The sequence below is a fragment of the Mesoplodon mirus genome (assembly GCF_964341445.2).
Source record: "Mesoplodon mirus genome assembly, chromosome: 2".
Lineage (NCBI taxonomy): Eukaryota > Metazoa > Chordata > Mammalia > Artiodactyla > Ziphiidae > Mesoplodon > Mesoplodon mirus.
Window position 1 is genome coordinate 57603305 of NC_138977.1, and position 25858 is coordinate 57629162.

The window sequence follows — 25858 nt, forward strand, 5'->3', positions numbered from 1 at the left end:
TGCTGTGTGACTGGCCCAGGGCCGGCACATCCCATGAGAGATGGCTTCTCTTTCCTCCTGCACGCGCCTTGCAAGCCAGCTCCCCTTCCCAGGACTGTGTGTCAGCAGGGGGTGCCCTCCCTCACTCTTTCACACACCATTTCCAGGGTTGAGGGGCTCAAAGTGTGATCCACATACACAAATGGCTACTAATCTAGCCATTTGTTCCCATTAGTTACTCTTTAAAACAGGGCCCAAAACTCATCCTCATTTGGGAAAGACAACATTCTGCAGCCCCCTCTTAGAGATTCAAAGCAGACACCAACGTATTAAAGGCCCTGAGCAGTCCTGCAGGGGAGAAACCGGTTTAACTCGGCTACCTGCCTTTTCCCCAAACCTGTTTGATCTTTCCCCCCAACATCTATTACTATATTTCATCTATTTTGAGACACCTTTTTGTTTGAGTCCTCTGAAATCAGCAATGCATTGTACAATGGTTGCACCTTTAAATTATTATCGGCAGTATTTTTTTCTCTTTTCCTATTACATAAAATAATGATGTGTCTGCAGTCAGTGGTGTCTTAAATGTGATGACATATGTGGTAATATGCCCATGTTGGGAAACACTGTCCTAGGGTTTGTGGAACTGGAGCCCGCAGCCTGGGCCCTATGCTTCCTTCTGAGCCTCTCATCTCCAGCGTGGTTGGGGCCAAATGTTTAGGGCCTCTTGGGAGCCCAGAACAGTGCTGAGAACAGAAGGAGGAGGGGAGGAGGAGGAACCAAAGCCCTGAACCACAAGGACCTGCCCTCCTATGCATGAGGCCCTGGGTCCCCCAGCCTTCCCCTACCCTGTCCACCTCTGTGCTCCCTGGTGGCTGTTTCTTCTACCCTGCGTTAGTTTCCAACGCTGCTGTAACAAAGTACCACGAACTGGGTAGCTTTAAATCAGAGTGAATTATCTCACAGTTCTGGAAGTTAGAAGTCCAAAATCAAGGTGTCAGCAGGGCCATGCTCCTTCTGAGACACTGGGTTAAATCTTTCCTTGCCTTTTGCTAGCTTCTGGTGGTGGCTGTCAATCCTTGGCATTCCTTGGCTTGTAGTAGCATCTCTCCAGTCTCTGCCTCTGTTGTCACATAGCATTTTCCTCTTATAAGGATACCAGTCAGATTAGGACCCACACTCATGACCTCCTCTTAACTTGATTACATCTGCAAAGACCCAATTTCCTAATAAGGCCACATTTACAGGTACCCAGAGTTAGGACTTCCGCATATCTTTTGGGGGGGCCACTGTGCAACCCGTAATACACCCTATACTTCTTCTCCCTATGACTATTCCTAATATTCATGGGTGGGCCCAGGTCATGTGCCCAGGTGCCCACACTCCCCTTGGAATGGTCACTACAGCCCCACACAGACATTGACATTAATACCAAGGCCTTGGACCCCAGTCCAGCCCCTGCCCCTTTGTGATGGAAGTGCCTCCAACCAGGAGGTCCCCTGGAGTAGCTGGAATGTAGGCCTCCTTCATAGTAAACCGTGGTGCTAGTCCCTTTTCACAATGTTAATTACTGCTTCAACTGTATAATTAGTCAGCGACAGAATTAGTGCTAATCCCAAACCACCAAGGGATAACTTGGACTCACCGAGGTTGACAGATGCCCCTGCCCGTCAAGTGGTGATGTGACTTCCAAGTCAGAGGGAGAAACAAACCTTTCCTTTCCTGCTGACTTTGACCCTCATGACTGGACTCAGAGTTTTGAAACTCTACTGATTTTTCGGAAATGTTATCAGCCCATTTTTGTTAATTTTTTCCCCTTTTGACGATTTTTATGGGCAGTGGTTTTTCTTTAATCGCTCTCCAGTAATCTACACACTAGGTTTAAAAAAAACAACAAACAAACCCTAAAGTGGCTTTTAGCTGCTGCATATCCTTTCTGGAGTGGGAAAGGTATGAATAATATATAAAGAAGGAAGATATTGAAGCCTTTTTACTCCGATGACTTGGCTAAACAGAAACCCCTCTTCAGAGCTGCCCAGTCGGGGATAGGTGCCTAGCTGCGTCCAGCCTCCCTCAGAAGGCCTGGCCAACACTTTGTCTCACTTGTGAAGCCTCCCCTTTTTTCTCCTCTTGTCATTTATCACTCAGGATATTGTATCCATAAATACCAATTAGATCGTAAGCTTCTCGAGGGTAAATTGAGTTGAACATTTCCTTGTTTCTGTTTCATGGTTCCTAGCTGGCTTTTTGCTCAAAGGTTAAGTTAAAAATGTTTGACTTTGGGCTTCCCTGGGGGCGCAGTGGTTGAGAGTCCGCCTGCCGATGCAGGGGACACGGGTTCGTGCCGCGGTCTGGGAAGATCCCACATGCCGCAGAGCGGCTGGGCCCGTGAGCCATGGATACTGGGCCTGCGCATCCGGAGCCTGTGCTCCGCAACGGAAGAGGCCACAACAGTGAGAGGCCCGTGTACCGCAAAAAAAAAAAAAAAAAAGTTTGATTTGCAGTGTGGTCACAGTTAAATTCTGGGGGCTTAAAATATACTACTTTCCAGCCAAAGGAAGGAAAATATTTCCTTTTTCCACGGCATTTGGGCTGGTCACCTTTCTCTGCCTGTTTCCTTATCTGGGAAGGTGGTTGGATTGTCTCAGATTTCTCTCCATCCATAAAATCTCCTAAATGTCTAGCGTTCTGGGTGGGTTTCTGACGAAGGTGTAAACTCTCATCAACTAGCTGGATTGCAGACAGAAGGGAAGGCTTTGTATCTCATGCACAGAATTAATTCATCGAGCAGAGCAAAGGTAGGCATTTCATGAAAGCAGAGTTTTTGTTTGCCCTGTATTCCAGCGCAGGTCTGGACTCAAGAGAGACATCTGTCCCCGTGTTTGTTTTCCATTATTTGCTGGTAATAATGGTTGTCGTTAGAAAGTGGAGAGTTGCCGGGGCCCTTCAGATGTTTTGTTTAATGAGCCTTCTCTAGAAGAGCACTTCTTCTGGCTTCAGTGGAAATGGGAAATGTGGGACAAAGTCTCAGCAGCGGCCGGCAGGAAGGTTGAGGCCAAAGATTTGAAGAGGAAGTTAGAGGGAAGCCAACTGCTGCAAAAAGAAGCTGAACTTGAATTTAAAGGAAAAAATAAAATAAAATAGAAACCCAGGACACCGGATTCATCTCTGGCTCTGCTGCTTATTATCTCTGAGACCTTGGAGAAGTCACTTAATTTTCTAAGCCTCCGTTTCCTCATCTGTAAAATAGGTGTGATGGTCCTGCCCTGCCTGCCTTACAAGGCTGTCAAGAGGATCAGATGAAAGTGCTTTGGAAACTGCAAACCACCTTGAGAGTTACAGGGGTCATTGTTCTCCTGATCATCATTGTAACTTAATAACCGACTTTGTAAGAATTCTTTGGGCGGCCCCTTCCCAGCTGATGCAGCCAGTCAAGGTCCCCCACCCATCAGACCTAAATGTGTAGGTCTAGCCCTGGAGGAAAGAGTCAGAGCTTTTCAGAATTCACTGGCATCCCTGTGATGTTACAGGGTGAGGGGGCAGGAAAAAGGGGGAAGCAGAGGCAAGCTGTCTCATCCCCACCCCAGTATCCCCACATAATGTGGACGAGTCCATAGGCTGCAGCTCTGGTGCCTCTGCAGCAGGGTGACTGGACACCACAGCTCTGAATGGGGGAACCAACTGACATAAAGGGGAGGATAGATCCTTTATGGAGGGCAAGTTGGTATTTGGGGGACTCATTGCCTAATAAAGAATATTGAACCCAGAAGCCTCTGGTTGTAGCTGAAAGAAATCTAACTCAAAGTTGTATAAGCAAGAAAGGGAATTCTAGGTTCACATAACTGGGAAATGGAGTTGTAAGTTGGCTTTAGTTGACAGGGACTCATCTGTCTCTTATTCTTTCAGTCTTTGTGTAGGCTTCTTTCATAGGCCACCTCTCCCTTATGGTGGCAGAGACAGCCCTGGAAGCCCTAGGTGACACCTCGCCTAAGAACTAGAGGTCCCAGAGGTGGTCTTGGAGAGGGTAATGATTGGCTGACGTGGATCACGTGCCCATCCTGAACCAATCATTATGGCCAAAGTGGGGGACTCTGGGTGCTCTTGGGTCAGACATTGGTTCCCCTGGAGCTGGAGTGGGTGGTCAGCCCCACCCCCAACTCAGGTGAAAACCAGGAAGGGTAGTTATCTAAAGAGATGCTAGACAGCAAACAAAGCTTACCGGAAATCTTGCTGCCCTTTCCAGAAGTTGTTCCTTGGTGTCCTTTGCCTGACAGAGGATAGGACTGAACAGACCATGCATTTAACCCAGGTAGTTCTTATCAAACTAGCAGCAAACAGGTACTGATTTGCAGGACTCGGCACTGGGGGAGGGAAGTAAGCATGTTAAATTGCCCTGGCCTTCAAATTGCTTATCATCCAACTGAGGAAGATAAGACATATATACATAAAAAATTAGGAGCATCCCAGTATTTGCAAGTACATGAGTGACTAAGAAAAGGGAAGGGCCCTGGCCTTCCCACAGGCGTGACTGTGAGCAAGTCAATCACCTGATTTGGTTGGAACTTCCTTATCCATAAACCGAGAAAGTAAGTTAATATTTGTCTCGCATTTCCTGAGGTGCAAATGTGATTTACAGAAGAGAGGCCAACTACCATTTCTTTTAGCAATCACAAACACACCCTGGAATCAAGGTCACTGCTCAGGGACAGATCAGGAGCTGCACTGGGCTTAACAGTGACCTCTTGTAAAATGCCTTCAGGAAAAGGCCCCCCTCAAACCCATCAACTCCCACTAGCAGGTGTTTGGAGTATGCAGTATTTAGCATTGTCCTGACATCTTAAGGCCGCCTTTCTGGTCTCCTTCTCTGACCCTAACTCCTTGGAACACTACTGACCTGTGTTTGTGTTTAAAAAAAAAAAAAGAAAGGGAGCAGTGGAGAGCTGGGGTGGGGCAGGGGCCTTGCAGAGCTGCAGAAGTGTGGGCCAGCCCCATGCACCCTAAGTCCAGGTTCCTTCCCGACCTAGAGGCAGCTGAGACCATTTTCACTTATCTTGCTTGAAAACTTCAGGCCTGGGTCCTGCAAAGGTGCTGCTTGAAACCTGATCCCTTTCTGCATGAAGGGCTGAAAGCTCTTACCCGTTGTGTGTTGACACTGACACCAATAAGCAGGAGATGCTCGACCATCACCTGGAACTTGAGCACAAGAACCTGCTTTTACTTAGGCCTTTCGTTCAACTGAAAATGAGACCTTTGACCAGGCTGGCAACTGAAAAATTTCCCAAACTATTGTTTTTAAGTTATGATGAAAGCCAGTGTAAAATATGAAATAAATAAATGGTTTTATTTTTTGAAAACCATTAAAACAGTAAATAAATTAATTAAATTAAAATGTTAACAAAATAAAAAGTACCCATATTTTCATCCTAGCACGGTGTTTGCTTTTGTGCCTATTATTTCCTTACGCACAAGTGGTTTATAGTTGCTTACCGGAAGGAGTTTTCATTATCTTCATTAAAGATCAAAGCAAAAGAACAGAGTCAGAAGCTGCAAGGAATCATGGATGTTGACGAGACCCCCAAAGAGAGATGTAGCTGTTCCTGACGTGCTGAAGTATCACTTTGATGCTGTCCTTGGGGATCCTTGTCCCCGAGGTCTGTCCAGGAGGCAGTTTTATCCAACGGTTATGAATTGGGGCTTTGGATTCAAATTCTGGCTCTGCCACTTATTGGCCATGTGCTTTGGCAAGTTACCTAATCCCTCCCAGCCTTTACTTGCTCATCTGTAGAATGGGGATCATAGTAGTACCTGTTTCATAGGGTGGAGAGGGTTAAAAGTAAAATGAGGCATATGAAGTACTTAGCAACTGGAGTACAGAGAGGCTCAATGAATGATGGTTAAATAAAGTGCTTTTGGTATTCTAGTAATTCTTCCTCCTGAGAGGAAGCACCTCATACCAAATTCATTTTTTTAACTGAGTAGTAGTGTAAGCACCATAGAGGTTAGGATTCTGATGGGAGCCCAAAGAAGACCCTAAACTGATTTGAACAACCTGTAACATCAGGGTCAGAATTTCCCACAAAGCTGTGACACCTGCTTCCCAGCATTCTCCCTTGGTCTCCTTCCTTTGGACCATAGAAGCAGTTTTTTTTGTTTGTTTGTTTGTTTTAATTAACGTATTTATTTATTTTTGGCTGCATTGGGTCTTCGCAGGCTTTCTCTAGCTGCAGCGAGCGGGGGCTCTCTTTGTTGCGGTGCGCGGGCTTCTCATTGCAGTGGCTTCTCCTGTTGCAGAGCACAGGCTGTAGGTGCGCGGGCTTCAGTTGTTGTGGCTCGCGGGCTCTAGAGCGCAGGCTCGGTAGTTGTGGCTTGCGGGCTCTAGAGCGCAGGCTCAGTAGTTGTGGCGCACGGGCTTAGTTGCTCCACAGCACGTGGGATCTTCCTGGACCAGGGCTTGAACCCGCGTCCCCTGCATTGGCAGGCGGATTCTTAACCACTGCGCCATCAGGGAAGTCACGATAGGAGCAAGTTAAAAACAACGTCATCGTGGGGAATTCCCTGGCGGTCCAGTGGTTAGGACTCCACATTTCCACTGCAGGGGGCATGGGTTTGATCCCTGGTCGGGGAACTAAGGTTCTGCATGCCACATGGTGTGGCCAAAAAAAACCCCCCCAAAACATTGGCATCATGTGGTATATCTATACAGTGGAATAAAACTCAGTCATTAAAAGGAATGAGGTACTGATACATGCTACAACATAGGTGAGCCTTGAAAACATCATGGTAGATGAAAGAAGCCAGCCACAGGGGACCACATATTGTAGTCCATTGATATAAAATGTCCAAAATAGGGAAATCTCTAGAGACAGACAATGGATTAGTGGTTGTTGGTGAATGAGGGGGTTTGGAAAGAAATGGGGAGTGACTGCAAATGGGTATGGAGTTTCTTTCGGAGATGACGGAAAATTTCTATAATTAGATAGTGGTGATGGTTGCGCAACTCTGTAAATATACTAAAACCAAAATGTACACTTTAAAATGTGATAGGTGAATTATTTCTCAATAAAGCTATTATTAAAAAAAAAAACCAACCAACCAGCGGTATAACTGCTTCCTGTTTTATGAACAACAAGCAAGGCTGCCTTGAATGAATGAATGGGCCACCAACCCTTGTGATCAAGCAGCTACCAAGCATTTATTGAGCTGTCCTGGGTGCCAAGGGCAGATGTAAAGAATCCTGAGTTGTGGTTCTTCCCTCAAGGGGCTTGAGAGGGTAAGAACAGAAATTCAGTGTGAGAAGACTTTGGTTCATTCATTGATTCCTTTACCACCCTCATTAGTTCAAGTATTTGTTGTGTTCTTACTGTATGCCAAACAACCATTCTAAGTTCCAGAGATAGAGCAGTGTGTCGGAGCTTAAAGCTTGGTAGAATCAAATACAAAGATGGCGTCAGCTTTATAAAAGAAAAGCTGTTTTTTTAAAAAAGCCAACCACTACTTAAGAAAAAAATGAAAGAGCTCAAGGGACCCAGAATAGCCAAAACAATCTTGAAAAAGAAGAACAAAGTTGGAGGACTTTCACTTCCCAGTTTCAAACTTTCTAAGCAGTAGTAGTCAAGACAGTGTGGTACTGCCATCAGGATAGACATACAGATCAGTGGATCAAAACTGAGAGTTCACTATGTCAATTACATCTCAATAAAACTGGGGAAAAAAGAATGGGGAGTCCAGAAATACCCATACATTTATAGCCACTTGATTTTTGACAAGGGTGCCCATGAGGGAAAGAGTAAACTTTTCAACAAATGGTGCTGGAATTTGACAGTGGATATCCACATGCAAAAGAATGAAGTTGGACCTCTACCTCATATCGTATACAAAACTTAACTCACAATGGATCAAATGCCTAAATGTATGACCTAAAACTATAAAACTCTTAGAAGGAAACATAGGTGCAAATCTTTGTGACCTTGGATTTGGCGATGGATTTTTAGATATAACGCCAAAAGCACTAACACCAGAAGAAAGACGTAGATAAGTGGCACTTCGTCAGACGTAAAACCTGTTATGCTTCAGAAGTCACCATCAAGACAATGAAAAGGTAGTGAGACACTGGGAATGTAACCTCAGAAGTAAAATTAATAGAGTTTAATTGATTTTGGGGGAGAATGTGTGAGCGTAACTAGGGCAAAGCATATTAGATAGTGGCTTAATGGTTTGGAATCTTGCCCATCACGGCCTCCTCCATTGGTGCCGTATCGTGGTTTTGGCATATGGTCCCGTCATCTTTCTCTGTCCCACTGAGGTCCACCTCAATCACTGCACACATTGGTCTTGAGGAATATAACCATAGCAAGCCAGTTGACTCCTATCTGACCAAGAGGGACTTCTGTTAAAAACATCCCCCAGGTGGGAACAACACAGTTGTCCAGCAACAGATGAATGGATACACATACAATGGAGTATCATCCAGCCTCAAAAAGGAGTGAACTACTGACACAGGCTATAACATGGATGAATCTTTGAGACTATGCAAGGTGCAATAAGCCAGACACAAAAGGACAAATACTGTGTGATTCTGCTTACATGAAATATCTAGAATAGGCAGATTCATAGAGATAGAAAGTAGAATCATGGTTGCCTGGGACTAGGGACAGGGGAAATGGGGAGTTAATGCTTAATGGTTATAGAGGTTCTGTTTAGGATGATGAGAAATTTTGGGAATGGCGGTGATGGTTGTACAACATTGCGAATGTATTTAGTGTCAGTGAACTGTACACTTAGAAATGGTTGCAGTGGAAAATTTTATGTGATGTATATTTTACCACAATTTAAAAAAAAAATCCCCTGGGGAATCAATGGAGCTCTGGACTAGCTGGAATTGGTGTCTGAGCTGATGGGGAAGGAACCCAAGGCATGGAATGGACCTCAGATGTAGGGTTTTCTCTGACTTGAAATGCTGTTTTTGTCTTTATGGATAACATAGCCATTTGTGAAAAAGGGTAAGATATTAGAGAAAGATGAGTAGGGCTTGGTACTTAAGTCCATACTTCCATTCTCCTGTAGTCGGGAGTGATCAGGACTGTGAAGCTGTCTGTCCAGGGACGCCCGGCTGGGAGAGGGTTTCTCTTGCCCACTCTTCCAGGCGGGGCAGTGGTCCTATGGGGTCTGAATGACTCCTGCTTCTGGCCGAAAGCACAGCGCGGTGGGACCGGACCCTGTTGAGAAGCGGGCAGAGCATGAGACTTTCCCGGAGCCCTTGAATCTGATATGATACTGTTGTCTCCCTAAACAGAAAAGGGAGATTTCATTGCCCTGGATCTTGGCGGGTCTTCCTTTCGAATTCTGCGGGTGCAAGTGAATCATGAGCAAAAACAGACTGTTCATATGGAGTCCGAGGTTTACGACACCCCGGAGAACATCATGCACGGCAGTGGAAGCCAGGTGGGTCCCTGCTCCCTTCCGATCAGCCCCTGTGGCCCAAGCATCAGGCCCCAGGGTACCTCCAGGAACCAGACCCCAAAGCACTGGGAGTCCATGATAGGCACAAGTGGAGGACTCTTGGGTGGAAGAGTGTGACTGCCCGAAGAGACCCCACCATGTGCGTAAACTGGTGGATGGGAGGGGGCTGCTGGGACTTTCAGGTAAGGGGTGCGAAGAGGAAGCCCAGCAGGTAAATGCATCCATTCCCTAAGGATCCTGGGGTTGGTTCCCCAGCGAGGGGTAGCAGAGCCCCTGGGTGAAAACCCTTCTTCCAAGCCATTGTTCTCACCCAGTTCACCAAAGGCCCAGGCCTCATAGGTTATGACTGTCACCTAGTGGGGCAGCAGGCATCTGAGCTTATACCCCCAGGGCTATTATAAAGGGCTCCTGGCTACCTGATTTAATAGTCTTCTATGAGTCCTTGGCCCAGAAAGCACCGAGGGCAGGGCCTTGCCTGGAAAGTCACCATCCCTTCCTCTCACACTCGTAACCCCTGCCAACGGAAGCGCTGCCTTCCTTTGCTGGTCGAGGCTGTGGGCATGCTCAGAAGGGCCTGTCCACCCTCCCTGCTTCCCCATGTGGTCGTGGTGGGTGATGGGCCGAAGGCTCACTGAGGACCCTGTGATCAGGATGTGGGCAGCCCCCGGTCAGGTTTTCAGTCATTTCCGGGTCCTGTTCTACTCCTCACCCTCTCCTGCAGGTGTTCTGGCCGCTCCCATTTGAAGCTCGCCTCCCAAGTCATGGCTGTTGTCAGGATACGTATTATTCAGAGCTTGCCAAATATTTGCTTTAGGGAGAGTGTGTTCACGGCAAGGTTCATGACTGAGTTCTCCAGAAAACTTATCGGTTCTGGGCTGGACTTTGAGATGAGACCCAGAGCCTTCTCCTGGCTCCTCTTTGTTCCTAAATTAACGTGGGTGGGACCTGATGCAAGCTCTCTGCCTTTTCCTTCTATGAGAGAAAAGGGCTAATCCCGGCCTTTAACCTACTGCTGGTGGGTTGGGTTCAGAGCTTTTCAGACCATGTCACAGTGAGCACTGAAGGGGACACTGTCCCTAGGACAGCTGGGCCACTTTTCAGTCAGCCGCTGAAAGAGTGCATCACTCATGTGATGGACCTGCCGGGAGGTCCCCCTGCCTATCCCTCCATTACTGGGCTTCAGAGACTGGCTCATTCATCCAGTGTGTGCATGAAGGCTGCCAGCAAGTAGGTCTCCTCGTCCTGCCCAGTGGTTGCTGCGTTGCTCCTTTTTGCAGGTGGCCAGCAGCCTCTGGTTGGCATCCTGCTCTCTCCATTTGCCAAAAGTACTGACCTGTCACTCTGTTCCCCATGGTCTTTGGGTCGAGCCACCTCTGCCTCTTGCTTCACCATTGAGACTCACACCCTGTGCTGCAGACATTCCTGTGTGCTTTGGCCTAACCTTTTAGGAGCAGGGTTTATAAATTAAGGGGATGCCTCCCACCTCCTGTCACTTCCACAGTGACTTCCTTCTTTTTTTTTTTTTTTTTTTTTTTGGCTGCGTTGGGGTACGTGGGATCATAGTTCCCCAACCAGGGATCGAACCCATGCCCCTGCAGTGGAAGCACGGAGTCCTAACGACTTGGCCGCCAGGGAAGTCCCGTGACTTTCTTCTTATTGCTGCCCCTGGGACCTTGACTCTCCCAGCCTCTGTCCCCATCTTCCCAGCCCCGGGATCACTTTGTTTCCTGCTGTTTCTTCCTGCAGAGAAAAGATGGTGATGATGATAACGATAATGTTATATTGTCATAGCAAAAACTTACATAGAGCTTGTTATGTATGTCACTGATCTAAGCACTTTATTTGGATTAACTCATTTAATCATCACAACAACCCTATGGGGTGGGTATTATTATTACTATTCCCATTTCACAGATGAGAAAATTGAGGCTTAGATGTTAAGTAACCAGCCCCTTGGGTCACACAGCACATAAGTGATAGAGCTGGGATTTGAACCCAGGCAGTCTGGCTCCAGATGTTAGCAACATGGGACACTCATAGGCTGGGTTTTGTCTTTAATTAATTAATAAATTAATTTATATTTTTATTAAAAATGTTTGATGGTGTGGAAATGTGAGGGCTATGGGTAACGAGGGAGATCCAAGTGATTGAGGGAGGTTAGCAGTTTAAAAATAGGGGTGAAACCGTAACCTCTTGTCCAGAAGTTTGGTGTGAGATTAGCAATAAGTATTGGTGGTCCATTTTTCTGAGATCTCTTATCGACCTATCGAATATTCTAATAAACCAAGGGCCCCATTTTGCCCATGAAGCAACTCATACTTACAGACTGAATTGTGCTGAATTCTTGGGGTTGTGATCTCGTCTTCTGTAATGTACAGGAATTTTTGCTAGATTTTTAAACCTTTTATTCAAAATAATTTTAAACTTATAGAAAAGCTTTAAGATACGCACAAAGAGCTTTTTATACCCTTTATCCAGATTTCCCAATTAACTATTTGCTTTATCCTTCTTTCTCTCTTTCTCTACACAAGCACACACACACAGACACACAAGGTATCTCGAAAGTTTCAGTGCAGTTTTAAACTGTAATAATTTCAGAAGCATAAATGCAGCCTTCTTAAAACATCACTTATTTAGTTTTGGGAATTTTGAATACTAAATAAATAATTTAAATTTATTTAAATTAAATAAATGTACACGTTGTCAGGAAAGAAAAAAAAATGTTTTTTAGACACTAAAATTTTGCGTGCCGAGAGGCTGGGTAACTTCCCTTTCTGGCTGGTCACAGACGTGGGTTAGCCTGGGGGAACGCCCCTGGGTTGGGGACATTTCCTTCTTAGCAGAGCACTACGGGGTGGGTGTGTTTGGCTTGAATGGGGGCGGGGGGCTGCATCCAGCGTCCCAGCCCTGTGAATCCACTACTGAGGCTGAGCTCTCCCTGCCTCTTCCTGCCCGCAGCCTGCCTTCCTTCCTTCCGCCCAGCCGGCTCTCTTGAGGGCCTGGGAGCCTGGAGCTTCTGAATGCAGATGACGTGGGGCGAGCTGACGGGCTTAGTAATGGGTTTATATCGCTCAGAAATGTAGGTCGCAGGAAGTTTAGCTGGGCTTCTCCGGGGAAGGTGGTCATGTGTCTCCTTAGTCAGTCGCCGCTGTAGCCATGACCTGAGTAATAGTGACTCAGGGATAGAGACTCCCAAGTCAAAACTGACAATTTTTCATTTACCTTGGCAGGAAAGTCAGACTGTAGAGCTGAGTCAAGGACACCTGGGGAAAGATGGGGATAGGTCTCTCAAGGAGACCCTGCACAGTGGCTGTGAGGGCGGCAGTGATCCCCCAGCCTGCAGAGGCCCCCGTCCCCCAGCCTGGCTGCGCTCTGACCTGGCCCTTGGCTGGACTCCTCCTAGACAATTTATGTGACGTTTTATTTTAGTTTCCTCAGCCCCCTCAATCTGTCAGGGAGCCCCGGCAGATTGGCCAGGAGTGAGTGAACCGTGGCCTCGGTGAAGAGGCCTCCTCTTCTCTCCTCGAACTACAGCCCTGGTCGGGGAGAGGGAGTGGGTGCTGCTTGTGGTCTAGTTTTGTTTTGTTTTTGAATTCAGGCAGGAATCAGAAAGCTGTGGATTCTGGCAGGTGGTCCTTGTGCCCTTCCCCCGCTCCTCCCTGGGCTGGTCCCTTATTCCTCCATAGACCTTGATCCAAAACATACCCGCACAGACTGGGGACCAGCCCCCTCCCCTGTGTTTCTCCCCAAATCCCTTTAGATGCGGAGGGAAGAGAAGGAGAGGGGAGGGGACCTGCCCCCTCCTCAGGCATCTGGGAAGGACCTACCCCCGTGGGCTTCACTCTTTACTGTGGGCTCTCTCCCTGACACTTTTGTTAAAATCGAGCCTGAATAAAACTATAAGTTTAATATGGGGGGAAAAAAAGGATACTCTGCAAATAAAGCCTTCAGGCAGATGACCTTGTCTGGGAACATGGGCTGGGGTTGCTTCCTGTGACCACGTGGTTTGGCTCTGCCTACACTGCCTTCTCTCGGCTTCAAGAAGCTCCATTAGCTGTGTCAATCCCATATACAAGGGAGGTCTAGTGGTCTGTGTTAGACGACAGCCATGTGAAAAAAACCAGAGAGGTTACCTGGACTGTGGCATGGTTGCTGAAGGAGCATATATATGCTTTGGTTACATTAATAGAGGTATAGAGTGAAGGGAAAGGGAGGTTCTTAGTTCAACTAAGCTTTCCTCTTGGTCAGAACACATATAAAGTATTATATTCAGTTCTGGATACATTTTAGAGAAGAGGGGAGGTATTGGAGAGATCCAATAGGTTGCCTTAAAGATGGTGAGCATCCCGTCATTGACAGTATTCTCGCAGAGGCTAGGGAAACAGTGTTCTGGGTTCTTTCTAGTGGAGTCTAAGATATGTATACATATCCCGGCCACATGTTGTGGAGCTGGCAAACTTAAATTGCAATCCACTAAATAAACTGTGGTATAGTCACGCCATAGAATACTGTGCAGCAGTGAGAATCAAGAATCTACAGAGACACACAACATGGATGACACACACATAGTGTAGAGGAAAAGAAGGCAGATACCAACGAGTGCACACTGTTGTTCCATTTATACGTAGTAGACAACCAGGCAAAACTAATCGAGGGTGGTGGAAGTCAGAGTGCCTGCCGATTGCCCTTGGGTTGGGTGCCAGCAGCAGTGGCTACACGAGGTGGGTGTCTGGGTGCTGATAACATTGTGTCTCTCCATCTGGGCGCTGGTGACACAGGTGGGTGCAGCTTGTGAGAATCCAGTGTACCCTATACTTAGGATGTCTGCACCTTTTTGCATGCATATTATACTTGAGGAAAAAGTAAAAATTTGTTAACCAGAAGATTCTGAAATCACGCGAGTGGGCTAGAGGCTAGGAATATATATGTATTCCGCGGAGCTTCTGGAATTGACAAGAGTGAGGGAGAGAGAGATGAAGATAGAGATACAGAGAAGGGGCCAAATGGCCACTCCACCTGGGTGGCTGCTGGTGATGCATGGCCTGTGTGTTATGGAGGATGAGCTGATTTTCTCTTAATTTTACATTTCCTCAGTACCCAGATAATACACCTTAGTGACCACCGAGAGGCCAGTTCTGTGTGAAGCCTTTAAAAGGCTTCCTAAGCCGTGGTGGCCCATGAAGCAGGCTCTTTTCAAGGGACTTTTCTTTGCCAGTCACACACAGCATGGCTTTTCTTTTTAGTTTGGCCGTGTTGTGAGGCATGCAGGATCTTAGTTCCCCCAGTAGGGATTGAACCTGCGCCCCCTGCAGTGGAAGTCCCCAGTGTGGCTTTTCATGCAGGGCCACTGGGTGCCTTGGGTATGGGCAGCTGGGGTAGCTGTGCTCCTTTCTGTGTGGGGCAGAGAATTGTTCACATTTTTCCTGAAATGCTAAGTCCCCTTCCTCCCTCCTGACTGCTCTCTTGTGCTTCCTCCAGCTTTTTGATCATGTCGCTGAGTGCCTGGGAGACTTCATGGAGAAAAAAAAAATCAAGGACAAGAAATTACCTGTCGGATTCACATTTTCTTTCCCTTGTCGGCAATCCAAAATAGATGAGGTAAGACATTCTGGGATTATAATGCTCCACAGAAGCCCCATAGGGGAAATGCTAATGAACCCTTTCCCTTGACTACTTTTCCCTTTTGCTTACAGGATGGCTTGTGTATCTTGTATTTTTTAGAAATATTTGTAGAAATTAATGTAAGGTTATGATAATCATGTTTATTTTTTAATTGCTTTAATTATATATGTATTTTTGGAGACGAATCATGGTATTTGTGGCCATTAGGTAGAGAGGAACATTTCTTAAACTCAAGCAAGTGAAGGAAAACAAAGTAGGTTTAGTGACCTTTCACAAGGCCTGTTGTTGGTACGAGTTTCCCTTGCTTTTGAGAACTGAGGCTTGATAGCCACACTCCCTGGGCAGACAGGGTGAGGCACCCCTCCTCCCACAAGGAGAGGTGGGAGATGGCCTGGGAAGTGACAGTGCTGGCTGTATGCGTGTTCATCAGTGGCTGTGGCCTGAGTGCCATCCCTGTGTGGGCTGGGCTAGGCCCTGGGAAAGAGCTGCACGCAGACGTGGCCTGCCCCCCAGAGATGCAGTCTTTCAGGGAAGGAGGCATTCCAGAAGTGGAGAGGGAACGTCCTCAGGGGCACAAGAGCCCCACAGGGCAGGGCAGATGTGCCTGGCAGAGAAGGAGCCAAAAGTGTGCCCCCCACCTGCCAGCCTTGATTTCCATCCTGAGAGAGCTTCCTAAACTGGGCATGCTGACTGCCAGGAGGCCAGTGGATCACAGGCTCTAATTACCCATCTGGAGGCCTGTGCCCACTCCTCAAGGCTACCCGGGACCTTCAAAGTTGTCCAAATCTAGACCAGCTGCCTTTTTCCACAGAAGAGCAAAGTGGGCCTCAGAAGAGTTGGGGAAACTGCCCACAAGGAAATGGGCAGAAGTGGTGGGAATAGGATCAATCTCCTGATTTCCAACCCACGTTCTTTCCACAATACCATGTTCTCTGAGGCTTTTGGGGGCCTGAGAGTTGAAGGGAAGAAAACAGAGTATCCAGCGGCTTTTGGAATGCCTGGCTTGGCTGCAGGCTGCTGCTCGCCCTCCCCGGTGCATCCTGCAGGCTCTGTGGCTTTCAGAGCGCAGGGCAGCCCAGTGTGGACAAGCTCCCCATCGCTGTGTCACCCCAGAGGCTACAGGGCCTGAACAGCAGCCCCTCCCAACCCTGCCACATTTATAGTGACTTCCTCCATTCGGAGAAAAAGTCAAGTAGAGCAATTATTTTTCTTTTCTAGTATCCTTGATTAAAAAAAAAATACAGATGCAATATGTAAAACTTTTGAAATAATATAAAGGTGTAAAGCAAAAAGTAAAAATTGCTACCCTTCTACATTCCCAAGTGAATAACCATTGGATGTCTGTCCTTAATGTTTCTCCAGTAACATACACACAGAGATGGATCATATTGTATAAATTGCAGTGTCACCGCTTACAAATGACAGTTAAGTTCCAAACTTGGGGAAGAGGCATGAATCATACATGGTCAGTGTTATCCTTTAGTCTCAGGACGTGGCTCTTAGAAGTTCAGTAGCCAAAAATTATCTTAGCATATTGTTTCTCTTCCCAATTTGGCTCTGACAAAATTTCCTTGGGGCTGTGGAAACCAAGGTCGGGTTTGAAAGTGCAGAAAGGTGATCAGGTAATAATGGCATTTCTCTTGTTCTCTTTTTAAACGAAGTCTGGCTGTGCCGTTGACATCAGTTAGATTTGTGTGCCATGTGACACCACGGCACTGGCCAACCACTGGCTATATTTGAGCATGAGCTGCAGGTTTTTTCCCCATGGCAGCCCCCAGAGAAATCCATTGTGTGGATGGATAAACAGGAGATAGGACAGAGTCTGGCTCTGTTACCCAGTGTGATCTGAAGTGCACCTCTTTTCCCCTCTGGGCCTCCGCTTCTGTCACTGTCCTTCAGCAGACCCCCCAGGGACCTGGGGGTTCTGGAGGCCTCCCAGCCCTCTTCCAACCCCATCTGCTCTCCTTTGCAGGCCATCCTGATCACCTGGACAAAGAGATTTAAAGCGAGTGGAGTGGAGGGAACGGATGTGGTGAAGCTGCTTGAGAAAGCCATCAAAAAGCGCGGGGTAGGGCTTCCCTGGTGGCGCAGTGGTTGGGAGTCCGCCTGCCGATGCAGAGGACACGGGTTCATGCCCTGGTCCGGGAGGATCCCACATGCCGCGGAGCGGCTGGGCCTGTGAGCCATGGCCGCTGAGCCTGCGCGTCCGGAGCCTGTGCTCCGCAACGGGAGAGGCCACAACAGTGAGAGGCCCGCGTACCGCAAAAAAAAAAAAAAAAAAAAAAAGCGCGGGGTAACCTCTCACTGGCCACTTGCCTTGACTACCTGGAGGTGGGGGAGTGTGGGGAGAAGGCTGTGTGACCAAGGCTTTTTCAGGGGACAGTAGTACATGGCCTGACCCATTACATGGTTGGGGGGAGGGCAGTCCTTGAAGACCCAGGCAGGTGAGTGGTGAGAGTTCACGGTCTGGAAGGTCGGGGCTGGTTCAAAGCAGAGCTGTCCGAGGTGCTGCCCCAAAGAGCCAAGCCCTTGGGCAGGGGATGGCCTCCTTCCAACAGGAGGGCAGCTGTGCAGGGAGCTGTCATGGTCGAGTGCAGCCTGCGGGCGTTGCATCAAGTGCAGAAGGCATATGGATGCAGTGGGGTGGTTTGCACAGGGCTGTGGCTCTGTGAGTAAAATCCATTCTGAAAAGAATCTTAAGCCAGATAATGAAGGGCACGCTCCAATCCAGTGAATTTGAGTGCCAGCAGTAATGAAAGCAGCACCGCCCACGGGGGCAGTGGCGGCTGTGAATAGGAGCCCTCCCACCAGGCTGTCTTGAAGCTTGTGATCTCTGCTCCACGTGTGTGTGGACGGTGACACCCCCTTTTCTCCCCCAAGGACTATGACGCCAACGTTGTGGCTGTGGTGAATGACACTGTGGGAACCATGATGACCTGTGGCTACGATGACCAGCACTGTGAAGTCGGCCTCATCATTGGTAACGCCCACCGTGTCCTCATCCCTTCCTGAAGCCGGTGTTTCCAGAAGGCACCGCCTCCTCTCTCATGACTTCGTGAGGTCACAGCTTCTGATCTCGTCTCTCTCTCCAAGGCACGGGCACCAACGCGTGCTACATGGAGGAATTGAGGCACATCGACCTGGTGGAAGGCGACGAAGGGAGAATGTGCATCAACACCGAGTGGGGGGCCTTCGGGGACGACGGGGCCCTGGAGGACATCCGCACCGAGTTCGACCGGGAGATTGACCGGGGCTCACTCAACCCCGGGAAGCAGCTGTGAGTCCCACCCTTTCTAACTAGTCATATAGAGGACTTAGGGGACACTTAACGGAAGATTTGGGGTGGGAGGTGAGAGGGGCAGGAAGCCAGGTGATCAGAAAAGGAAAAGCCCGTCAAGTGTGTGTTATCTCTCACTTTGGAGAGATACACAGCTGTGAAGTCTGCAGATTTAAGAGCGTATTTTATTTTATTTTTACTTTTTAAATTTTTTTTGGCCACATGGGGCGGGTTGTGGGGTCTTAGTTCCCCGACCAGGGATCAAAAAGCATATTTTAAATGATTTTCTCTTTGTTTAATTACACTGTGATTGTGTCCTTGTAAAACATTTTGAAAATTAAAAGCACAGAGTCATTAGCACAAAGCTAAGGTTTAAAAGCGTTTCCATATGCTGTCCTCACTAGGGTTGCTGTTCAGGGTGGGAGAGGCCATCCGTTCATTCAGCACACATTTCTTGAACACTTAGGATGTGCCAGCTCTGTGCTAGGCTCCAGGGATACAAAGTAGCACCTTCCCTTCTAGGACTGAAGGTCTAGTTGGGGAGGGAAGTCACACATGCAAATACCTGTCATGCAGAGGAGTGGGTGAGAGCCATGTGAGTCGTGCAGACCTTGGTGAGACCTTCTTCTTCCATGTCGTGTATAGGCAGATGGGTCAGAGCTGATAAAGAGCATCACATCAGACTTCTTGGGCAAGTGGGTTTTGGCCTTGGGGAACTCTGGCTACAGAAGTATGAGAGATATTATTCAGGCTGGTGTGGGCATTGCTTCCTTTGAGCTGCTTGTTTCCTGAAGTGCACGCTCATATTTCTCTGTGATGCTAGCGTGCGGCCAGCTCTCTTTGATCGACCTCCCAGCAGCCTTATCCTGGAGTTGGATGCCGTCAGCCCTCTGGGAGATGTTCATTGACCCTGTTGGCTTAACAGCCCTTATCCTATGTTAGAGAGACACTGTCAGGGAGTTGATTCGTCATTTGGAAGCCTATTTTACCTGTTACCCAGGCTGGCGATTGGACTTTCCACCAGAGTTAATGGAATTGCATAAATGGCCAGCCCCCCTCCACTGGGAGTTGTGGTAGTGAATAAATGAGGTCTCTCACTGAGAGAATCCTGAGTTCTTAGGCCCAGCGTTGAATATCTGCTTTGCATGCCGAAGCACCAACTAGCTTGGTAATAAAGAGCCCCCAGCTCTGATAGCCAAAGGTTTTTTCCCCTCGGTCTATTGACCTAACCCCCAATTCTAAAACCTGCCCCCAGCTGACATGAAACGATTTACTGTGCCTGTTTATACATGTCAGTGGAGATCTGTGCTTGATTATACCTACTGCCTCAGGCCCCTCTGGGGTTATTCTGTACTGTGGGGCATATGTAACATATTACATCTCTAAAATCCTCAAATGTCCACGTTCCCAAGCACATATGACCCCAGGGGTTTCAGATAAGAAATTACGTACCTGTAGTTACTATCAATCACTTAATCAGAAGTCACCCTTCTTAGCAGAGCAGGTAGAGCAGTTACCTGTGATAACTGAGCAGATATGGCCCAGGCCCTTGTCTGTTTCCTTAGGCGCAGTGTAGGGATCCTACCTGGCTTGGGTGGAAACCTGGATTCTCTGCCCTCCGTTTTGACGTAGTTCTGAATTTCTCTAAAGGGCTGAACCATATCCTAGGGCTGAACTGTGAACTGGGCTCACAGTTGTCTTGCAATAAACATTCTTGGAATGGTGGATGAATAGGGGATGGATGGATGGATGGATGGGGGCGTGGAAGATGGATGGTGGATGAGAGGTGTGGCTGAGTGACTGGGAAATGGGTGGCTGGCTAAACAGGTAAATGGATAAAAGAGTAAGAAGGGTGGGGTAAAGTCCATCTGCAATATGCTTCCCTGCTTACCATAGATCAGGTCTTGGTAGGAACAGTTCTAAAGAGATGACAGATGCTTGAGTTGTATCATATATTCCTAGAACTAGGCTATTGGCCAGAGAGTGTTTTGCCAAAGTAAATTTACCTGGTCCCTTAGATTTCTGCCTGATTTTGGGGGTCTTCCCTATGTCTTCTGTGCAATGCCAAGTTCTTCAAAACCCTTTTGTTTTCCTTGTACAAGGGAAAGGTGTTTGCTTCATTTGACTGATGGGGAAATTAAGGCACTAGGCTACGGGGATAGGGCAAAGCTGGCCCAGGGCTCTCTGTTGAGGTTTAATCTGGGTTAAGTTTGGGGTTTTGTGCCCTGTTGGAAAGTACATGTTTTTCATAGTGAACTTCCAGAATGTCTAAGAGGCATCTCATCATTTATGAACAAAAATCATCAAGGATGGTCTAGAGGAATGTTTTTCTTTCTTTTTTTTTTTTTCAGGAATAGATTTTTTTATTTTAATTTTATAACATTTTAAAAACTTATGGTACATGCTTCCTTATGTATTTAGGATTTCTACTTCTTATGATAATTTTCTTTCTTTATTTTGTAACCCAAGTATATCTTAGGTCCTGGTCTATGTAATTAAGTCTATGTAAGTCTCTGTAAGTTCAGATTCTGTTTCTATCATACATTTAGTTTTGGCATCTGATGTATTAATTAGCCCCTTTAAGCCTCAGTTCATTTATCTTTAAAATGAATAGAAATAATACAATTATATCATATGGATATAATTATATTATCTTTAAAATGAATTCTCTTTAAAATGAATAGAAATATTCATTTATCTTTAAAATTTATCTTTAAAATGAATAGAAATAATACAATTTTATCATATGGATGTTTGGGGATCAAATAATATAAGGAATGTAAAGCATTTAGCAATACCTGGTATCTGGTAAGCATTGACAAACTATTACCAAGTTATTGCTACATAAATAGTTTATCCTAAGCCATCTTGATCAGTGGTACCACTGCTCACATAGGAAGGTAACCCCCAAACAAATAATCTATATCAACATCTGTTTCTCTGCCTTTGACGTTAATTAAAAAAATATTTACCAAGGGCATACTATCCTCAAGGTTCTGCTCTAGGCACTGTGGATATGGAAGTGACGAAATAGACTGAAAGGAACAAAAACCAAAACACACATACAACGCGTTTTCATGGAGCTTTCATTCTATTAACCTTTTAGAGAAATGTTTTTCTTTTCTTTCTTTTTTTTTTTTGGCCATGCCACATGGCGTGCAGGATCTTAGTTCCCCGACCAGGGATTGAACCTATGCCCCCCTGCAGTGGAAGCATGGAGTCCTAACCACTGGACCGCTAGGGAAGTCCCCTAGAGGAATGTTTTTCATTAGAATTACATTTAAAAAAATAATTTTTTTTTAAAAAGGGGAATTCCCTGGTGGTCCCGTGGTTAGGATTCTGTGCTTTCACTGCTGAGGGCCCAGGTTCAATCCCTGGTCGCAGAACTAAGATCCCACAAGCCACGTGGTGCGGCCAAAAAAATAAAAATAAAATAAAATAATAAAGAAGAATTACATAGAGCCCTTTAAAAAGCATATTGTTGCCCAGGCATCCTCCCACCCTACCGACCTTCCCTTCCAATTCTGATTCATTTGGCCTGGGCTGAGGCCTGTCTTCAGGAGCCTAAAAGTGATTCCAGTTTTTAACCAGGGTTAAAAACATAGGTGTGTTAGCTCTTTGTAAAGGCTCTGTGCCCAGGTGGGCTCTAGCCCACTACGCACCCCCTCATCTGTTTTGACTGAAGTTTGCATTTACTGAGTACTGACCATACATGGCTGACAGGAGGGGTAGTGGCACAGTGGCTCCTGCCTTCATTCGTGATTGCTGCTTCAGGACCGCAGGGGAACGAATGGCCCCGAGTATTCAGGACCGCTACCCTAGCCCCCAAGGTGATCTCTCTCTAAAAAGGATCAGGCAGTGGCCTTCCTCCCTGTCGCCCTCCATCCTGGGCCTTTGTTGTTTTGGTCCCATACCTGTCTCCTACTGTAGATGTGAGCCCTACCTTCTTTCATTTTAAACTCCCTGTCTTCTTGGGCCTCTGGCTCTTTTTCTCTGTTTTGTCTGGAATTTTGAATCCCATTTCCCTGTGATTCCTTCTCACATCTTTCCAAACAAAGGAGACACCACCCCACAAAACAGCAGTAGCAGTGATCGTAACAGCAGGAAGGTTTGGTCTGGAAAATTCTTTGGCCTGAATGGTGGTGGAGTAACTCCACTTCTTTTCAAGTCATCCCCCAAACACCTGCTTACTTGCTGTGGCTCTGCCTGCTGCATGGAATCTCTCAGCAGCTCTAATCCTCATTAGGTGGCCACAGACCACACCCTCCTTCTCTGTCCCTGCGCTGCTGCCTGTCGGAGCAGACCCTGGCTGCCAAGGGAACTCCTGGTCGGTGTGCAAGTCCTTGCTCTCCTTTCTGAATATGGTCCCCTGCCCCGCTTCCCAGTCTCCCCCAGGCCTGTGCCCACCAGCAGGCAGTGAGGTTGCAACACCGTGGTGCTGCCCACCGGCCTGTGGTTGTAGGCATCTGACTGCTGAGAAGCAGATCACGACTTGCTTGGTTTCACTGGAGGCTCATGAGAAGTGCTGTTTCCTCGTTCTACTGCTTTGACAGGGACTCTGGGGACTGAGAAAGGACAGGCTCCTGGTCTCGGGCTTCCTTTATCTGGAAAGGGGGATGGCAGTATCTATGCGTCTAAGAGACCATCTTGTAGAAAGGGGAGCAGATCATTCTGAGTGTCTACAGATGGCGGAGCAAAAAGCAGTGGGTAGAGGGGTTTCAGGCAGGAGGCTGATTTTTGTTCATCTGAAGGGGGAAGAACCTTCCTATTGTCATACTTGCCCAACAGGGGGGCAGACTACCTAGAGGAAGTGAGCTGGAGGTGGACAAGCACAGGCTGGGTTAGGGGTGGGGCTACTGGCCACGAGCGCGACAGTAATACAGGTAACATTTAATGATACTGTCTATGAGAGAGGCAGAAGAGCACAGTGATTAGAGCATAGAATCTGGGGCTGGATTTAACTGGATTAAAAATGTGGATTTGCCACTTATCTGCCCTGTGACGATGGGCAAGTTATGTAACCTCTCTATGCCTCAGTTTTCTTTTTTAAAAAATTTTCTGTAAACATGTTATGAATACTTTTTTTTTGAATTTAATTTAATTTATTTTTTTATACAGCAGGTTCTTATTAGTTATCTATTTTATACATATTAATGTATATCTGTCAATCCCAATCTCCCAATTCATCCTGCTATGCCTCAGTTTTCTTATCTGTGGAATGGGGATAATGATAATGTCTATCTCATCGGGTTGTAATGAGGATGAAATAAGTTAATACATACAAGGTGCTTAGTTAAGTATGAGACACATAGCCAGGGCCACAGCACTCATTAATCAGGCACCGTAGCACTTTACCTACATCAATCCCTATCCTCCATACAACAACCTTAAGGGTAGGCCCTGCCACGAGGCCCATTAAACAGGTAAAGAAACTGAGGCCCAGAGAGGTAAGTAACACAGTAAGTGTCAGGGCTGGGGTTAAGCCCAGGCAGTCTGGCTCCTTTCTGCTCTGAGCCTCCGGATTAGGCTGCACACAGGCTGTTCCCACAGGTGTTTGGGGCAGCAACTGGGCAGGGCAGCTAGGACTCAGAAGGGTGCTCTCCTGCCAGGGATCCTCAACACACCTGTGGCTGGGGAGGTCCTGTCTGGTCCTGTCCAGAGCAGAACAATGAGAACTAGTGTTTCTCTGCACCTTGTTTTGGGGCTAGGGAGGGCCGCGTGCTCAGGTCCCAGCAGCATCCCTGGCTCCTGGGCCTGGCTCTGAATGGCACCGATCGTTTTGCTGTGTCACAGCCAGCTCTGGGTGTGCCAGCTGGGCTCCCTCAGAGGAGAGGCTGGCTGCCCGGATGTGGACCTGCCTCTTATCTGTCCTGCTCAGGGCTTCCTCCTGGCCCTTGGTCAGCCAGGATTCGGGACCTGGATCTGGCTCAGATATGTCATCGAGCCCCAGTCCCTGGCGGCCTCTCCCCTGCAGTGTTGGGCTCAAAATGCTGTTGCAGCCACAGAGCCCACACCTCCCACCACACCTCTCAGGGGAGGCAGGAGAGCGGATCCACTGTGACTGGCCTGTGGCTGAATGTGGCCGGAGCAGTAGGATGAGCTGACTGGTTTTAAGCTACTTGGAGCCCTCTCCTGGAGTGTAGGGGCCGGTCACTGGGGAAGGAGTGAGTTCCCCAAAGCACATTCCTGGTCCTTTTGGCTGGAGACGATCATGGATGCCAGGGAGGTGACCAGCGACAGAGGGTCCCATGGGGAAAGGCTGAACTTCAGCCCTGTCATCTTCCGTCGCGGAAGACATTTTCCCTTTCTGAGCTGGGAAATGGAGAGAATACTTCCTGGCCACCTTCCCACAGGAATTGGAGAGCTCCCTGATAGGGTAATGAAGATGAAAGCCCTTTAGAAAGTACAGCATTGGGAATTCCCTGGTGGTCCAGTGGTTAGGACTCTGTGCTTACACTGCTGAGGCCCAGGTTTGATTCCTGGCCGGAGAACTAAGATCCTGAAAGCTGTGTGGAATGGCCAAAAAAATATAAATAAATAAATAAATAAATAAAAATAAATAAAAAGTAAGGCATAAAGTTTTGTAAGAGATGATCATATTCTGCTCATTTCTGTCTGGGGGCCTTCTCTTCAACCCCAATCTAAATCCTTATGTTTCCCCCGCCTCCAGGCAGCCTTCCCTGCCTGCCCCTGCCCCTTGGTGCTCTCCTCCTGGGGGTGGGGGTGGGGTCTGGATGACCCCTGTTTCCTACCCTGGGGGTGGGGTCTGGATGACTCCTGTTCCCCCACTGTGTGCTCGCTGTATGATCACACAAGTGCGTGGTCTTGCCTGCCAGTGAGAACGTGAGCTTGTGAGGGGTTGGGCCGTGCCCTCCTCTCCTTTTGTGTTTCTCTCACCCTTTAAGAGCTGCCCCACTGGTGGGTACGTAAGAATGACTGACAAGTGCCTGGGCGCTTTTCTCCTGCAGGTTTGAGAAGATGGTCAGTGGCATGTACATGGGCGAGCTGGTCCGATTGATCCTGGTCAAGATGGCCAAGGAGGGCCTCTTATTTGAAGGGCGGATCACCCCGGAGCTGCTCACCAGAGGGAAGTTTAACACCAGTGACGTGTCAGCCATTGAAAAGTAGGTGCCTCCCCTCAAGGCTTTCTGGGGGTGTGGGGCAGAGAAGAACGACAGGTCCCTTGTTACCACTTAAGTCCTGGTTTGCTGGGCTTCTCAAGAGTGTCAGGGCTTTCTGGGCCAGTCTCCCCTCTCTCTTAGCTCACCCATGCTGGGCTGCTCTCCCTGCGGGCACCTGGTGGCATTAAAGAGCCATCTAGTTAGCAGCACATGCTTTGTGGATGGTTTAGTTATGAAAGTAGCCTCTTCTCCTTCACTCCGCACCGCCCCCCCCACCACACCTACCTGAGTAGAATCCTGGTGGTGAACAGGAGCTGACCGAGCCCGGGTCCGGTTAATTCCCCCTTGGGATATCAGGACCTTCTCCAGACAATGTTCCAGGGAAACCTAGTGACCTCAA

At 47.7% G+C, this 25858-nt stretch overlaps 1 protein-coding gene across 1 annotated transcript in view; it reads left to right on the top strand.

Annotated features, from left to right (window-relative positions):
• HK1 (hexokinase 1) overlaps nucleotides 1–25858 on the top strand; it is a 70365-nt gene that overhangs the window by 22197 nt on the left and 22310 nt on the right. The window contains exons 3-8 of the mRNA XM_082645203.1: nucleotides 9272–9420; nucleotides 14917–15036; nucleotides 17033–17128; nucleotides 17941–18040; nucleotides 18154–18337; nucleotides 25306–25461. Coding sequence (XP_082501329.1) covers nucleotides 9272–9420; nucleotides 14917–15036; nucleotides 17033–17128; nucleotides 17941–18040; nucleotides 18154–18337; nucleotides 25306–25461 — 805 coding nt within the window. The remainder of the gene's footprint in view (nucleotides 1–9271; nucleotides 9421–14916; nucleotides 15037–17032; nucleotides 17129–17940; nucleotides 18041–18153; nucleotides 18338–25305; nucleotides 25462–25858) is intronic.